This window comes from Mesoplodon mirus (assembly GCF_964341445.2).
Source record: "Mesoplodon mirus genome assembly, chromosome: 8".
Lineage (NCBI taxonomy): Eukaryota > Metazoa > Chordata > Mammalia > Artiodactyla > Ziphiidae > Mesoplodon > Mesoplodon mirus.
In genome coordinates this window covers 14,656,023-14,673,758 of record NC_138984.1, presented here as the reverse complement: position 1 = coordinate 14,673,758, position 17,736 = coordinate 14,656,023, and the positions used below count along the sequence as shown (strand labels likewise).

General features: G+C 42.9%; 2 protein-coding genes across 2 annotated transcripts in view; one reads left to right on the top strand and one right to left on the bottom strand.

Moving 5' to 3' along the window:
* The window catches only part of WDFY1 (WD repeat and FYVE domain containing 1), a 46,215-nt gene extending 39,421 nt beyond the window's left edge, over positions 1 to 6,794 (bottom strand). The window contains exon 1 of the mRNA XM_082630095.1: positions 6,539 to 6,794. Within this exon, the coding sequence (XP_082486221.1) occupies positions 6,539 to 6,675 (137 nt within the window). The 5' untranslated portion in view covers positions 6,676 to 6,794. The remainder of the gene's footprint in view (positions 1 to 6,538) is intronic.
* Positions 6,795 to 10,181: 3,387 nt separating this feature from the next.
* Positions 10,182 to 17,045, top strand: MRPL44 (mitochondrial ribosomal protein L44). The gene is made up of 4 exons (XM_082630096.1): positions 10,182 to 10,401; positions 12,214 to 12,682; positions 15,280 to 15,458; positions 16,280 to 17,045. The coding sequence occupies exons 1-4, from the start codon at positions 10,223 to 10,225 to the stop codon at positions 16,449 to 16,451; spliced, it is 999 nt and encodes a 332-aa protein (XP_082486222.1). The 5' UTR covers positions 10,182 to 10,222; the 3' UTR covers positions 16,452 to 17,045.
* Positions 17,046 to 17,736: the final 691 nt, after the last annotated feature.

Genomic DNA, 17,736 nt, shown 5'->3' with positions numbered 1-17,736 from the left:
TCTGCTTTTATCAAATAAACAGCAGTTTCCTTCCAGCCAAGTCTCCTGAACTCTGCCCTCTTCATTACCGCGGCAGAAAGCAGCCTTTCTCCTTTGATAACAAAGGGGGGAAACACTAGATTTTTATTGAATTGATTATCTAAACTGAAAGGCAGGGAAACCAGCCTCTTTCTACAGAGGAGAATCAGACTGGTTTAAAAAAATTAAAATTTCCACCCCCTTCTACAGTCCAGGGAAGGAATCCGGGGCAGCTTCAAGGGTCCATGACAATGGTGACTCTCACACTGCAGATCGTGTCACAGGCAGACTTTTATCCTGGAGGGAAGGCCACTTGCACTTGTGTGGTACTTGCACCAGCCCCTAAATGAATAATGCTGCTCCAGAAGCCTGATGGCTGGGTTTTCTACCTGCAGATGTTTTCTTTTTTATTTGGGGAACCACTCCTGCTGTTATCTTTTCACTGTTAGCATCAAAATTATTTTTTTGTGACCTCTGTGCCACCCAGGAGGGTAAAAGCTATCACAACCTTTGAGGAGCAGGGGCAGGAGGACAGGATGGAGTCAATCAATGTAGGGTCCACGCAACACTGATTCTTGAATTAAAAATAAAAAGTTTCAAACTCTGTTCACAGCCCAGAAGTCTTGAAATGCAAGGTTATACTAACCTAAAAGAAGCACCGTTGGAGGCCATAAGGAAGAAGCCTGTTTTTCAATTCTGGTCCATGCTTCTTCATACCTACCAGGTTTATTTGTTCATTGATTCACTCAAACTAACATTTGAGAGACCGCTGACCACATGCTTTCCTTCTGGGAGTCTGGAATTTCAGCACGTGTGAGGCAGAGGCTGACTTCATGACCAACCCCTAGTGAAAGCCTTGGGTATTGAGTCTCCAGCCACCTTTTTGCTGGTAGAAGGTATTTCACACATGTGATGTAACTCTGCTGGCGGAACGGAGCACCTCCTGAGTGCCTCCACAGGGCCAGGACTCTTGCAAGCTCATGCCTGCTTTCCTCTAGACTTCACCCCACGCCTTTCCCTTCATAGATTTTGTTTTGGGTTGTCCCACTGTAATAAATCATGGCCGTGAGCATGACTGTATAATGACAGTCCTAGTGAATCAAGGAAATTGGCGGTGGCCTTCACGCCCCCTAACACAGCAGGGCAAAGATTTTTATAAGGGAAAACTTATGGCTGACGTGACTTGTAAGTGACCAAATATGGAAATGATGAAAAGGCATAACTCGAAGACAGTTATAAGAACTTAGGTGTGTAAGTGACCCCCAAAACAGTATTATCCTATTCAGACAGGAGAAATTTCATTTTATGTACACAACACACACATACATACCCACAGACAGAATAAGCAGAGAGAACTTTAGCTTCTGATGAGATTAAAGCAATTAAATGGAAAATAAATGGGAATGAAAACAGTAATAGCCAACACACAAAAAGCACTTTATCTGTGCCAGGCACAGTTCAAAATGCTTTGCATGTGAATTCATCTAACTCCCACAAAACCCTATGAGGTAGGTGCCTTTATTATCTCCATTTTGCAGATGAGGAAAATATGATACAGAGAGAATAAGTAACCTGCCCAGGGTCACATGGCTGGGATTCAAACTCTGGCATTCTGGATCCAGAATCTGTTCTAAACTATGCTATAAAAAGAAAATGATCATAACAATGAAAAACTACTCTAACGACAGAGGAATAAATGCTCTCCCACCCAGGCTTCCCATTTCTCACTTCTTCACTTTATTTTGTAACACAAACGAAAGAGTCTATTTTTAGGCACTGCATGACAACAAAAATACAGTGGTTAACATTCTGGTTTTCTGTATAAACTAAAAACTTCCAGCTACGCCAGGTTTCCTCCTAAGCATAACACTTAAAAATCAAGTTGTTTATTTAAGATTGTTTCCATGTGAACAGCTACTAAATACATAATTTTTCCTTCAAACCGTCTTGATATGCTTAGAAATGTCTAAAAGAAAACAAAAAAATTAAATAGCTGGTGTAACAACAACAAAAAAGGAAGATGCCACCAAAAATATTTTAAAAGTTGATTTTCTATAATCTCTATTATTTACCAGCCTAAGAGAAACATCCTAAACTATCTTAAAATATATGAGATATCTCTTTGTTTGACTTGGGCCAGACAAAATTGAGCTTCTTGCAGAAATCAACCTTGGCCCACAGGCCCCTGAAGCAATAGTATTAGCACGCTTTTCTCCACTCTATTTTTCAAAAAATGAAGACAGCGGGCCCACAGCCTTAACTTATTGAGAAGGCTTTTAATAAAGTTTTTATCTTTAAAAAATGCTATCTATCCTTTTCAACCAACTGACTGTCTAATTTTTTGGTGCAGTTCACAGCAAAGAAGTTCAAAAAGCAAACGTGTCTAGGGGATCAATTCCTCCTGCCTCACCACATTTCAGTTCTGTCCTGAAAGCAGAGTCTCATTTTCTGTTTCCCTTACCAGGAAAATGACTGCTGCGGTTCAAATTCTGAAACGTAATACTGAGGTTATTACTTTTATTTTCACAGTCTCCTGACTAGAAAGACAGTCATACTCCGTTGACTCAAGAATATTTTTTTTTCACTTTACAAATGTATCATTCTACTTTGCATGCTCAAATATTCTAGTTCCAAAGTGCAAGCAACTGAAAACTAAAATTTAAAAATACTAATTAAGGTTTCATGAAGAATGAAGTTTAAGCAAAAGAGCGTGGGGTACTTATTACTTCAACAAAATGGAAATGAATGCATGTGAGAGGAGCGCCATTCTCTGTTAACCCTTCATGGCACAGTAACCCCTGAAGGTTTCTGATTAGACCCCCTAAGCTCACTGCCCAAACCATTACCAGTGACACCAGGTCCGATGGAATTAAGCTGAATACTCCACAATGGTTTATTACTCCCTGGGGGGATTCTCTGTATGTAGCTCTATCACATATATAGTTTGGTTTTACTGGGAAATAGGTGGGTATATCTAAAGGACTCCAGGCAAATACATCCCAGAAGCTGACAAAAAAGAGGACAACGTATAAACAGTATTCTCTCCCAGTGGGTTTCCACAGACAAGCATCATGACAAGTAAACTCTCGACAAACTCTCAGGCCCCGCCCCAGACTTACTAAACTAGAATCTCTGTGTTTTAACAAGATTTATCTCCATGCGACTCTGATGAACACTCAAGTTTGAGAACCACTGTCTAGAGAGACCAGATAAACATGTACATTAAGCCTAGACCAGGGTTTCTCAACCTGGGCATTATTGACATTTGGGGCTGCGTAATCCTTTTCATGAGGGTCTGTCCTGGGCATTAAAGGATGTTGAGCATCCTCTACTCACTAGATGCCAGGAGTGCCCTCCCCGAGTTATGACGACCAAAATGCCTGCAGATATTACCCAATGTCCCCGGGGGGAGGGGGGAGGGGTGGAAGGCAGAATCCTAGCATTTTACACTTGCTGCCGGAGTAGACAGTCACTGACACTGCCTGGACTCAGGTTTTCCAAATGTGTGGAACTAGGGCCGTGGCAGAAAGAACTGGGGGCCTCAGAGTCAGACCTGGGTTCAAATCGCAGTCCTATCGTTTACTGGCTACATGACCTTGGGTACTTACTCAAGGTCCTTTGTGCCCCAGTTTTCCAAATGGTCAAATGCCCGTTACAATAAGATGCCTACACCAAATGTTCCATAAACCTCCCAGCGGGGCCTGGGGCAGCGCCTGCAATTAAATGCATTGCTCTTTCTGCAGCGAAACAAATGAATATTCACACCACATGGGACAAATAAAGATTACAAATAGTCTCAACTCTATAGGTCAAGTTTTAGGAGCAATGAGTTTTCAGGCCTAACTCACACACAGAAAACAAACAAACAAAAAGCACATCTGACTTTTTAAATACTTTGAATTTTGGAACTGCTGATAAGACTAGGTGACTGAACTCGCCTCACAGGGAGATGTGAGGATCGGATGCAGTCACGTACATGGGTCCACTTCTGTACTGAGAGAGGAAAGGGGCTTTTAAAAGGTTAACTATTGTTACTTCTCAAGTACAAATTCTGATCATGTCATTTGCTTGCTTTGAACTCTTTGATGGTCCCCCACTGCTTGCAAACTAAAGTCCAAATTCTCCTGTCCTTTCCCATTGCCTGGACCAGGGTCACACAGACCACTCCTCTCTCCAGTGATTTCTCCTCTGGGAGGCTTTCCTTGAAACCCAGCCCTCACCCAAGGATACTCCTTCCTCTGTGTCTCCCCAGCACCCAGGAAGCTGAGAGCACACGGCCATCTCTTCACCACACCATCCAGCCCTTTGGAAAAAACAATTTCAGCGCCAGCTTTTTCTACCCACTGGTCTAGCGTGGGCCCGGCACACAGTAAGTGTCCAATAAATGCTTGTTTGATGAATTAGGGTGGTCAGTGTTCTATTTCCTCAACAGGCTGGTTCTATCAGTCAGAGGCCATAAAATCAATGATTCCAAAGTTATATAAGGGCAGGTGCTATGACTTTTGATCCTTGTTCTATCTCTAGGGCCTGGCACTCAGTAAGTACAGTATTGCTAAATATAGAAATGAGTGAATAAATAAATGATTGAAGAATACGACACATATTTATGACAATGTAAAAACCAACCACCATATCCAACAACAACAAAAACCCCATAGCCGTGTGCTTTCGTAAATCTCATAAAGTGTAGCACCTGCTGAAAAGAGTGTCCTACCTTCCAGGACGGTCCATGGGCCTGAAACACCAATTAGAAACCCGAGGCCCCAACCCTCGCCTGGTCCAGTCATCTGCCAGGATCCTGCTGTGCCCCAGTGACAAAATGAGCTGATCTAAGGCTCCCCCAGAACACTTCAGTCCCAGGGCAGCTAAGTAATCACTTTCCATAAAACCTTTATCAGCACTGCTCCTGGCCAATAATCTCAAATATTCAGCGATTGACCCAACACATGAGTCATGAATAAAATATTTTACTGAATAAAGACAGCTAACTTGTATAAAGTGTTGTCTGCATCTATGTTCATATCATGCAAATATCATTATTCTGTTCTTTGCCTTTTTTTACATTCCCCTCTTCTCCCTGTGGCTCATGTATCCCTCTCTCTCCCATTCCCATCCTGGTGACGCACCCACACCCAGGTCCCACCAAGTTCAGCTACATGTAAATTGCCTGCGCACAATAAACTCACTCAAAAGCAAAATACAAAGGTCAAAGAGGCACTGAGGGCTTCAGGTTTCCTCTTTCCATTTGGGACAGGCCCTCAAAGGTACTTACTTCAAAAGATAGATTACAAAAAGCCTCCAGCTTTAAGAGAACAACAGTACCTTCCTTCTTCCAGAAAGCCTTTCCACTTTTGCAATATCACCCTTTAAGACCACTCATTGTCGCAAGGAAACACAGTTTCTCTCAATAACCTCAGTCATTTCCTCCAAATTCCCACAGTAAAGCCACTAACCTTTTAAACTTTCAGGGTTTAAAAAAATGCCAAAGTTTTAAAACAAATAACCTCTCTCCGATCCAATCACACAGCCCTGGGAAGACCAGAGAGCTGGACTGGGGAATCCTGGGGTGCATTTGTGGCGTCACCAGTATTTCTGTGCCTCTCCATGGGCCTCAGTTTCCTTTTAGATAGAATGAGAAAATCGCATCAGATCAGTGTTTCCCAAAATACGGTGGGCAAGATGTCTTGTTACAAGATAGAGCTGACTTTAGGTGACACAGATGAACATGTTTTAGCTATTAGTTTAATTTTTTATGGCAAGTGATAACCGGTTTTCCATTAATAGTGGAAATATCAAATTATCTGAAAAATAAAAGTATCTTTCACTATTCTTATTAAGTTTTTTCTTAAGTGAGTCACTTTTAGAAAAAAAAAAAACTATTTTGTAAATAACAATTCAGGTGGTCCGAGCTGCTGTGATAAAATAACTGATCTAGGGACCTGGTGTGCGCGACACAAACAGAGGTGTAAACTCCAGCGTAAAGCAGAAGGAAGACCTTTGAAGCCCCGGGAGGTTTGTTGCAAGAAGGGAATCACTGGCACCGGGTCCCGCGGTGACCGGCCGCCAGTCCCGGCTCCCAGAGAAAGCGGCTCGGAACTGACCGAGGAAGGGGCGCATCCAGCTCTGGGCGAAATCCCACAAAGGAGAGTGCGAGGGCGGGTGGGAGTCCCAGACTGGAGGGACGTGGCGGAGATGCGGGTCTCGGGCTGGCAGAGCGCAGTGGACGCGGGTGGGACAGGTGTCCCGGACTGAAGGTGCGAAGCGGGTACGGCGTCCCGGGCGGGAGGGGAGCGGCGGGGGTCGAGACTGGAGAACCCAAAAGCGGGAACCCTGGACGGGGGTGGGGCCCAGAGGCCAGAAAGGCCGGCGGGGCGACAGGCCGCGGGACCCGGGGGCCGTGGACGTCCCCACGAGAAAAGGGACGAGGCCGCCGACCCCACGGTCCCTACACCCGGTCGCCGGCGGGAGTCCGGGCCGCCCCCGTCGCGCCTCGGCCCCGCGCTCGACCCGCCGTCCCTACCTGTCCTCGCTGGCTGTGATCACGCCGTCCTCCTTGGGGATGAGCAGCGCGGCCGTGACGGCGTCCTGGTGTCCCTCGATCTTGCTCAGCAGCACCGGGCGGCTGCTCTGCGGCCTGGAGTGGATCTCGGCCGCCATGTTCGCACAGCAGCGGCGGCGGCGGCGGCGGCGGCGGCGGTCTTCGCGGCGGGCGGCCCATCAGCTGATGGCCGGGCGGGGACCTGCAGGTTTCGCTTCGGCTCCTTGGCGGTGAGGGTGCCGCGCCGCCGTAAGCTCCCGAGTGCTGCCGCCAACGATCGTATTGGCTGGGGAATCCGCGCAACTAAAATTACTTGGCGGAGAGAGAGGCCCTTAGGGATTTGCCAGAGAAGTGGTGAAACTCACAAAGGTTGAAAAGTAAAGTCATTCACCCAGGAGTGGATTGAGCAGATGGCGGCGAAGAGGAATCGTCCCCCAAACCAGAGCCTTGGGAAAATAATAATACTACATTGTATCCATTCTAAGAAGCCTTTGTTTGGACCACAGCTCCATTTCAGACATGATAAAGTGTGAAAAAATGAGTGCAATTTAGAATCTTTGAAAGGTACTCATTGAGGGGTGACTATATACCAAGCACTATCCCAAAGTCTTCACATGGGTTATCTCAATACTGATAACAACCATAAGAGGTGGAGAGATAAGTGCTCTTTTAATCTCATTTTGGAGATGAGAAAACCGAACCATGGAGAAGTTAAATCACTTGCTTAACGTCACAAAGCTATGAGAAAGAGAAAAGCAGCCCTAGACCTCTAGGAGCTGGCCTGGTACTGTCAGTCAGACTTGGGTGTTGCTAAGAGCTTCTGGGTGCTCACAGCTGGTTCCTGTGGAACATAAATGTCACTGAACCGAACTTGGGTCCATTAGGCCGCAGCGCAGCAAAGCCAACCTACTGACACCAGGTTGTGGTGAAGGAAAGTACAGCATTTATTTGCAGGGCACCAAGCAAGGAGAACAGGCAGCTCGTGCTCAAAAGACTCAACTCCCTGATGGCTTTCAGGGAAGGGTTTTTAAAGGCAACATTTGGGGTGCAGGTTGCAGTTTGTGGACTTTCCTCTGGTTGGTTGGTGGTGAGGTAACGGGTTATGTTTCAGAATCTTAAACATCAACCTCTGGTTCCAACTGGTCTGGAGTCTACGTGCTTTTGGTCAGCCTGTAGTCACCATCCTCCACCTGGATGGAGGGGAGGTCTTAGTTTCTGCAGAATACCTCAGAGGTATGCATCAGACTGCTATGTCTCTTCCTTGAGAAGGAACAAGGACTATGTTTTATGGCTAAACTATTGTTTAAGCTATCATTACTTTCCTTGCTTGACCGCTATTCCTTTGTTTCTATGTTCCTTCACTCCCCTAATTAGTAACTGAGTCTGCTCTTTGGAACTCAGGGAAGACCTAGTGACTAAAGCCTTTTTCTACCAACAAGAAATTGGGGACATGGAAGGGCTTTTTTGTCCTGCTTGGTTTCAATCCCCCCCTTTTCTTTAGTACTGCTCAATGAGAAACTTTCAATACAGAGACACTTCATTTAACATTATTGTGCTCCAACTAGATTATTAGATCATTTATTAGATTATTTCTCTCAAGTAATGGGATATTGCAAAAATACAGTTCCCTGTGCTTTCTTCCATTCCATTTATTCAATTGATATTCCATGAATTTTCAATAGTTCACATTGCAGTGTAATACAAAGACCAATCACAATCCCCTCTCACCTTTTCTTAGAGAACTTGCTTCATCCAGAAATTCATCAGCTTGTTTTGTGATATGTACCAAATCCCTCTTTTCTTCTCTCCCTCCCTATAGGGAACCTTTTTACAAGCTGGAATGAACAGTTCAGATTCCTCCTCTTGAAAAGTTAAGCTAAGAGAACTAAACTGTTGTATGACTTGTCAAAGAAAAATAACAGCTAGACAGTAGTTAATAACAGATTTTATTTAGGAACTGTTGCAATGAGGGAAAAGGGACCCCAGCATACAACTGGGATCAATTCCCAATATAGCAGGGACAAGTGGGGATTTGAGGCCAAGGAGCAGGGTGGGTGGTCAGTGGGTGGAAAAGTACTAAGAGGAAACATCAGGGGTAAAGGAGGAGTCTGGCTAAACCAAGTTGACAGAACTCTTGCAGAAGGCAGGCCAGGGTGATCAGACATCACTGGAGGATAGAGAGGCTTATAAGTTTGACTAGATATCAAGGGTGATGAGATAATGAGGATGGGGGAGCCTCTATAAACTGACTTAACAGGATTCTTGCTGAAACTGGGTGATGCAGGCCTGTCAAGTGGGGGACACTGGAACCTAAGATCAAAGCCTTGTTGAGGAGAGGGCTTACGGCAGCCTGACTGAACTTTGGTCAAGGGAGAATCTTTGCCAGATCCTAACATCAGAGATGCTTGAGCTAAGTAGTAACATGTTTGGGTCTGTGTTTCAGGGAGATGAATGTAGGTGAGATGTGCGAGGGAAGAGAGGAAGGTATAAGATTGATTACAATGAAGGCTGATTACACTAACCTCGGAGAGAGGTAGCCTAAGCCATCAGGTAGCTGCTTTCAGTCTGAACTGAAAAAGACTTGGCAACTAGACAAAAGAGGGTGTTTGTGGAAAAAGGAACAACTGAAGACATAGGAGCCCAATCTGGGTGAGGAGGGATTTTAACGCCGTTAACAAGTAGAGAGACCACAGAAAGAGGTGCCCCCTTTCAATATCTAGATGTTCTGCACCCAACTCAAAATTGAGAATTCAGGGCTTCCCTGGTGGCGCAGTGGTTGAGAGTCCACTTGCCGATGCGGGGGACACGGGTTCGTGCCCCGGTCCGGGAAGATCCCACATGCTGCGGAGTGGCTGGGCCCGTGAGCCATGGCTGCTGAGCCTGAGCATCCAGAGCCTGTGCTCCACAACGGGAGAGGCCACAGCAGTGAGAGGCCCTCTTACCGCAAAAAAAAAAAAAAAAAAAGAGAATTCAGACAAGATTTCCCTTGTGATTTAATATTAAATTTAAAATATATATATATTTACAGTTTGGTAAGAAAGCAATATAATGATATTGCTAAAAAGTGAAAGATTAAAAAAAGACATAAGTCCACTGTTCCCATCTTGATGTGTTTTTTTCCATTCTTTCCCTTTTTTTTTTCTGTAAAAAAGTTCGTACTTAGTTTTTAAATAAAAATGTTTATTTTGGATAAATCAATATGTTTTAGCATAGGTGTCCTAAAACGAAGGCTTCTGGAGACATGCCAGGTAAATATTTGCTCATAAATAGCGGCTGGATTGATGGTCTGGAGCTCTAAGACATGTTGATAAGAAGTGTTTTCTTTTTTTGAGAATTTAAGTGTTTTCTTTAAACTAAACGTGAAACAACGTTTTTGTTTTACTTTAATTAGGACGGAAGGAACGAGAGCAACTGACAGGATGAAGAAACTTTTCCAGAAATTCCTGCACCCAAATACCCAGCAGGCCCTGTTCCCCCAAGAGAAATTCCCAGGCGCGCAAAAACACCAACGTTTGCGCATGCGCACTAAAACAGCCCAGTCGTCCCACCCGCCGCTCGCTGGCTCCGCCCCGGCCTCGCTCTCCTACCCCGGTTCGGGGGGAACTGTGTTACCGTGACGCTGGGCCGACTTTCTTCCTTCCGCCGTCCATTGCTTTCTTCTGCGCGATGGCATCCGGGTTGGTGAGGTTGCTGTTGTGGAGGCCTCGCTGCCTCCTGGCACCGGCCGTACCCGCTGTCGCCCCGCCGATTCGGGGAGTGAAGAAGGCATTCCGCGCCGCCTTCCGCTTCCAGAAGGAGTTAGAGCGGTGGCGCCTGCTTCGGTGCCCGCCACCGCCCGTGCGCCGGTAGGAGCCACCTCGGGACGGTGTTGGGGTGGCGGTTGGGGACCCTGGCCTCCCCTCCCCGCAGCTTCGGCCCGGCGGCGGGAAGGATTGCTCATTGCTAGTGCGCCCCTGGCTTGACCCTAGTTGTGCCATAGGGACACCCGCGGGACGTGGACGCGTGGCCGAGGCAAAGGGAATGATGGATTTCTGCTAAGGGGTTGGGCGCGTGGCTGCCCCCGACGCTTTCGGAACTCCCATTTAGAATCCAAAAGTTGTGAGAAATGAGGCCGGCTGGAGGGTAATCTTTATCTGGGCTTGGGTGTTGTAGCCCCTGCTTTGTGATGATGCCTGCGAACTCTTTGGGTACGGACAAGAGGGAAGAAAGCACTCTACAGTATTGCGATTTAGGGCAAGAAAAAAATTACACAATCACAAGTCCACTGTCCAGAGAAAAAGGAAAACGGTTCGGCTTTAGATTTCTGCCGAAATTAATCTTGTTCCAGCAGTAGAAAATCTGGTAGGAGTAGACGCAGATCTTTATAGCTTCAAAAAAGACTTTACTATGCATGAGGTTTTGCACCTTTTTTTCTTTAATAATGTGTCTTTGACATGTAGTTGTGGCTATACAGGTTGATGCACCTCACTCTTTTATGACTCCATTTATGGTTGTTTGAGTTCCATACTGTTGCTATTACAACCGATGAAACAGTGTACATCTGTTAGTTACATTGATGTAACAGCTTTGAAGTTATTACTGTTTTGGAAATTTAGTATGAAAATTTGATAGGTACTTTAATGTTGCCCTCCAAAAAAAAAGGTCGATCCGGTTTATACACCTACTAGGAGTTGTATACGTGTTCATAGTCCTATATACTTTCAACACAGAATATTAAGTTCTTTCTAAAGAGAAAAATAAAATAATGTTTCTTCTTAATTCACATTTGATTATTGTGAGGTTAGTCACTTTAGGCTTTTATAGTTGGAAGAAACTTTATGGATTGTATAGATTATATACATCGTATGACTTACAACCCATATCTTTATACTTTGCTGCACTTTTTTACTTAAAAGAGTTTTATTTTCGATTTATTGTCTTTATTTTATTTATTTATTTATGTTTGCGGTACGCGGGCCTCTCACTGTTGTGGCCTCTCCCGTTGCGGAGCACAGGCTCCAGACACAGAGGCTCAGCGGCCATGGCTCACGGGCCCAGCCGCTCCACGGCATGTGGGATCTTCCCGAACCGGGATACGAACCCGTGTCCCCTGCATCGGCAGGCGGACTCTCAACCACTGTGCCACCAGGGAAGCCCTATTGTCTTTATTTTTTAAAAGACCTATTAATCATTCTTGAGAATGATGATGAACTTTTAACCTATTTGTAATAGTGATACTAGATTATTTAATTGCTAATTTAAATGGTTGCTTTCAAAACTTAAAATAATAAAATATAAGATAAATATAATATACTTACTGTTTATGGGTTGACCCTATGAAATTATAATTTGTATTTCATATCTAAGTATGAAGCGTAGTCCCATTTAGAGCAGAAGTAAAGAACCTAAAAGTTAGGATAATGGCTTAGTCTCTGATGTTGAAGAACCACTTTGATGTGGCATTTGACTCAAAGGGAAAATTAATCTGGCAAAGAACCACAAGTAATCATGAGACATAAGTTTTAATTTTCAGAAAATCAGAGTCTGGAATTTAAATGAAACTCAGTATTTTAAAATCTCCTTTATATAATTAATAAAATTGCATCACAATGAAAAATGTTTGCATCATAGTAACATCTTGTTTTCTTTCCCATCTATCTTCTGTTTTACATTTTCAGTTCAGAGAAGCCCAACTGGGATTACCATGCTGAAGTGCAAGCATTTGGCCATCGGTTACAGGAAACCTTTTCCTTAGATCTTCTCAAAACTGCATTTGTTAATAGCTGCTATATTAAAAGTGAGGAGGCCAGACGCCAAAAACTTGGAATAGAGAAAGAAGCTGTTCTTCTGAACCTTAAAGACAATCAAGAACTATCTGAACAAGGGACATCTTTTTCACGAACCTGCCTCACACAGTTTTTTGAGGACGCATTCTCAGACTTGCCCACTGAAGGCGTTAAAAGTCTAGTTGACTTTCTCACCAGTGAGGAAGTTGTGTGTCACGTAGCTAGAAACTTGGCAGTGGAGCAGTTAACGTTGAGTGCAGAGTTCCCAGTCCCCCCAGCTGTGTTAAGGCAGACTTTCTTTGCAGTGATTGGAGTCCTGTTACAGAGCAGCGGACCTGAGAGGACGGCACTTTTCATCAGGGTAGGTGATCGTTCATTGCACACGCTGGGACATGCTTGAGGTAGACAGAAAGAGAAATTTATTTTTGTACTTAATGTCTTTGCTCTGTGACCTTGGCAGGTTACGTGTGAGTTTTTCTCCCTGCCCAAACTGAGAAAGACCTAAAGCTTTTTTACGGTAGTGTCTTAATTATTCCAGTTGTCTCTTACTGAGGGCAGCATCAGAGGTGAATACTAAATTCTGGGTTGTGAGTTCGTAAGCACTGCAAGCCCTGCCTTTAGCTTTACATCCTCAGGTACAAGGGTCGTGCCTACATGGTGGATGCTCAGTAGATGTTTAGTGAGTGAATGAGTCCAAAGACCACTATTGGAGAGGCTAGTATGGTTAGGGAGCGCCATGCTTAAGTACTAGCTGCTGTTCTGTTCTTCTAAAGTGATAAAGTCTTAGATTTCTGAGTCCCTATGATGTATACCTAACTCCTTGTTAGCCAGTAGCTTGGCTAATTAAAATACTTAATAAATAATTGGTATGACTTAACTCCAGTGTCCTTTTAGAATTGTTAACTGGGAGAAGTTTCATCCTTTGCTTTTGGATGAAAACAAGAGTTTTTGGTCTTTCTTACATAATGGATAGTCCAGGCAATCACTTCAAGTCACAAAAACAGTCTTGATTCAGACCTTTGAACGTCAGGTGTTTTAAACCAGCATCCCTTACTGTTGGAATCTGTTTATTTAGTTTTGACACTGAGTTTGATCATTTTGATCAAGAAGGATACCTGTATTGACCAACACTCAGACTTCGTTCATAGATGAGACCTGTCTTCCTCCTTCCCCAACCAGGGCTTATAATAGGTAGACTACCTGTTTGCCTTTGGGAAGCAGGTATGTTAAGTGACCCCTCTGGAGTGGGAGCTGAGGGAAAAAAGGAAAGCAGAAGATACTTACTTGATGTCTGTAAACTGGTTTAGTGCTTTCTGAGCCTGATCAGTGTTTAAAACAGACTCTAGTGAGCATTTTGTTCCCTGATGGAACCTTGTAACCAGGTTCCTTTACATGGGTGTTGGCTGTCAGCTTCTAGCGTCCTGGGTGGGATTCCTTTCAAAAGGACATCCCTTCTGTGAGTTCCACGTCGGGTCTTAAGGATTTGTATACCTGTGAGATCAGGTGCAGACTTCTACCCCACCACTGCGGGCAGCTGCTGCCAGCCTGCTGAGCAGGCGTGTGTGTTGGCTGCCAGTTGACTGATCATCACTTGCCTCAGATTCAGAAGCCAGTGGACCCTGTGAAGCCCTCTAGGCTTAAGGTGAAAAGGGAAGCCTCTCCTGCCCCTTCCTCCCCCTGCAATTAAATAGCTTTTTCTAAAGAAATTCTGACAAAATCTTCCCTTGATTTCCATTCTCTCACTATCACTATAGTTTATGTAGAGGCTAGAACTGCCTAGTTTTGGGTCACCTCTTTGAAATTTCACAGGGTAGTCATGAGACCATTTTGGAAATACTTGTTTATCATATTTTAGTGCCTCTGTTGACAATTCCAATTGTAGATCCTAGTAGAGTCAGATAATTCAGATAACCATTCCTAAGTCAAGAGCTTTGATATCTCCCATAGTAAAACTGACTGCATTGGTGGTGTAGTGGTGAGTGTAGCTGCCTTCCATAGTAGAACTGACAGGTTTGAATTGTCTTATTTCATTCATTTGTCCACCTAATATTTATTGTCTGCTGTGTGCCGGGCACTGTGCTGAGCACTGAAGCCCGAGCTTAGTAGCATTCGATCCTTGCCTTCATGGTCCTACTCACAGCTCATTAGACAGGTGGAGTGGAATATGGGCGGTGTTCCCAGTTATTGTAAGGAGGAGAGGGAGCCCAGGAGGCAATAACTAACTCTAGCAGGGCTGGGGCAGCTTTACGGAAGTGACACCTGCCCCAAGAAGGTCATTCCAGGAAGAAACCTTGAGGATGAGCTTCTGCTCTAGGAACTACAAGTAATTTTGTGTTGGCAGATCATTTTGTATCTGGGGAAATGATGGGAGATGGGTCTGGACCTTTTAGAGCCAGTGTGGGGAAGATCTTTTGAAACTGTGCGTCAGTATTACCATCACTGAGAACGTGCTAGAAATGCAGACTCTCAGGCACCACCTCAGACTGCTAATGAGAATCCCTGGGAGTATGGCCTAGGAATCTGTTTTAACTAGATCTCCAGCTGATCCTTAAGCACCCCAGAATTTGAACAGCACTATTTTTAGCCATGCTGAGGAGTCTGTATTTGATGGTCTAGTAAAGGCTAATGTGGAGACAACTGGAGAAGCTCTAGGTAGGAGATCTTCATGATCAAATGTGCATTTACTTGTTTATTTTGATTTACAGTATGAATTTCAGGTGTGCAATATAGTGATTCAATATTTTTATAGATTATACTCCACTTAAAGTTATTATAAATTATTGACTATATTTCCTGTGCCATACAGTATATCCTTGTGGTTTATTTATTTTATACATAGTAGTTCTTACCTCTTAATCCTGTTAAATTTTTAAATTTCTATAAAAAATATAATTTGAATTATGGCCCTTATTTTCTTTATACTAATTTAAATGTATCAATTGTATTTTTTATATGCAGGACTTCTTAATTACTCAAATGACTGGCAAAGAACTCTTTGAGATTTGGAAGATAATAAATCCCATGGGGCTACTGGTAGAAGAATTGAAGAAAAGGAATATCTCAGCTCCCGAATCTAGACTTACTAGGCAGTCTGGAAGCACCACAGCTTTGCCTGTGTATTTTGTTGGCTTATACTGGTTAGTAAAATTTTAATCTTAACTTCATAATATTGATCGGAAGCCTTAAAAACTGACTTTTCACAATTTCTTAGTATAACCTCTAATTGCATTAAAAGATTTTATAAAAATCTCATTCCCATGGTTATCTAGTCACTACTTCCTTTCCTGCTGGTCATCCTTAGAATAGTAGCTTTTGTTAACCAACTATTCACTGTAGAATTTCATGGAGTATCTGCTAATCTAAATATTTCTGTAAAAAAATTTTGACTCATAAGTATTACAGATTTAACCCCAATCCACACTTGTAACAGCTTCAATTGAGCCTAGAACTGGGAAAGAAAAGAAACTAAACGTTGTCCACCAAAAATGTATAATTCACCCATGCTGAGAACATTTTTGGTTTCTTAGTAACAGCTGACCTGCCTCAAATTGATTTCAGGTGGATTGAAGTATTAAATGTAAACTGTGAATATCTAAGGTAACTAACCAAAATTTAGGTAAATATTTTTCTGATCTTTATGTGATGTAGGACTTTATAGGTATGAAAGCAATGGAAGACATCACAAAGGAGAAAATTGATAATGTTTTAAGAAGTTTCTTCTTTAGTTTTAATTGAAGTACAAAGCAAAATGAGATACTCTTGCTTATCAGATTGACAAGCTTTAAACACATCCTTTATCAGCAGTTCATACACTGCTGGTAGAAAGAAAAAAAAGCGCAATATTTCTGTTACTTTTGGTGAATATTGTTGCCAAAATTAGATCAGGCAAAACTGATTTGTGCACTTTGTTTTATGATGCACCATGTAATTTTAGGCTACTGTTGGGTTTTTTTCCTAGTGATAAAAAGTTGATTGCAGAAGGACCTGGGGAGACAGTGATGGTTGCAGAAGAAGAAGCTGCTCGAGTGGCACTTAGGAAACTCTACGGGTTCACCGAGAATCGCCGGCCCTGGGACTATTCCAAGCCCAAAGAACATGTGAGAGCAGAAAAGACCATCACTGCCAGCTAGCCAGCCAGAGATGTGGCAGCCTGAAATTTGTAAGCAAAACAGCGAGACAAATGTCAAAAGACGTCCAAAGCTGGACATTTTTTAAATTGTAAAGAAATATATCTTTTTTTTTTTTTTTTTTTTTTGCTGTACGCGGGCCTCTCACTGTTGTGGCCTCTCCCGTTGCGGAGCACAGGCTCCGGACGCACAGGCTCAGCGGCCATGGCTCACGGGCCCAGCCGCTCCGCGGCATATGGGATCCTCCCAGACCGGGGCACGAACCCGTATCCCCTGCATCGGCAGGCGGACTCTCAACCACTGCGCCACCAGGGAGGCCCAAGAAATATATCTTATTCCTCATACTGAGTTCCTAAAATTAACAAGTATTGATATTTATCAGGTCACTTTTTTTTTTCTTTTTAATCATTTTCGTTTTGTCAGAAGTCTTTTTTGTTTTTCTGATAAATTTTAACTAAAGTTCTTGATTTTATTATTGTAAATATTTAACTTGTACAGTTAGGTGTATTTTATTCCCTTCTAGCTTTGAAGTATAATAATTTGAATATATGTTTTATGTGAAGTTTGCTGTAATGCCAATAAAAAGTTACTCTTTAAGTGTTTCATTGTAGCTTAATTTGCTATACCCAGGTTAGTGAACTTTGCTTCCCTAGTATGGATTTAGCTAAAAAGTAATGTTATAACTCTTAACCTTTAGAAATGTAAGGGGCTGATTATAATAATTAGGCATTTACATGAACTCTAGATTCTGTCTAGGTTTAAAATTCTGTATACTAATTAATTTCATAGTTATTCAATATCTATAAAACAAATGAACAGCAGGGAACGTACATTTTATGCTTTTAAAATAAAATCAAAAGCAGCTTAAAATGTTGAAGCTAATGGAAAAGTAAGGTATGTATTTATCAATTAGTATTCCATAATCATCATCATACCTACCATGTACCAAGCACTCTTCTAAGTATTTTATTATAACACGTTTAATTCAGTAGAGGACAAATCTTAAGAGTGTGTCCTGGTTCTTTAATCCTTTGTGTTCAATTCAGTAATCCTTCTGCGAATTCCCTTTGATTTATTTCTTTTCAACTTTTTGGCAACAGTAATAATTTTTAGTTTCATTTTGCCAGTAGTCACTCCCAGAGGTTAACAAGAAAAGTGGGACTTGGGAGTTGAGAATAGAAAAGTGGTAAAATGTTTAAACTGACCGCACTTTTGCCATGAAATCTTTTTTATAAGGGAAGATGAAGGATCTTTGAAACTCCTTTCCTGAGACTGGTTAGGAAAGTGG

Bases quoted from the DNA above. Each gene is read 5' to 3' on its own strand.
- MRPL44 (XM_082630096.1), top strand. From the start codon at position 10,223: ATGGCATCCGGGTTGGTGAGGTTGCTGTTGTGGAGGCCTCGCTGCCTC. The intron at 12,683-15,279 runs GTAGGTGATCGT...TTTTATATGCAG, and splicing joins GGACGGCACTTTTCATCAGG to GACTTCTTAATTACTCAAAT. The intron at 15,459-16,279 runs GTTAGTAAAATT...TTTTTTTCCTAG, and splicing joins TATTTTGTTGGCTTATACTG to TGATAAAAAGTTGATTGCAG.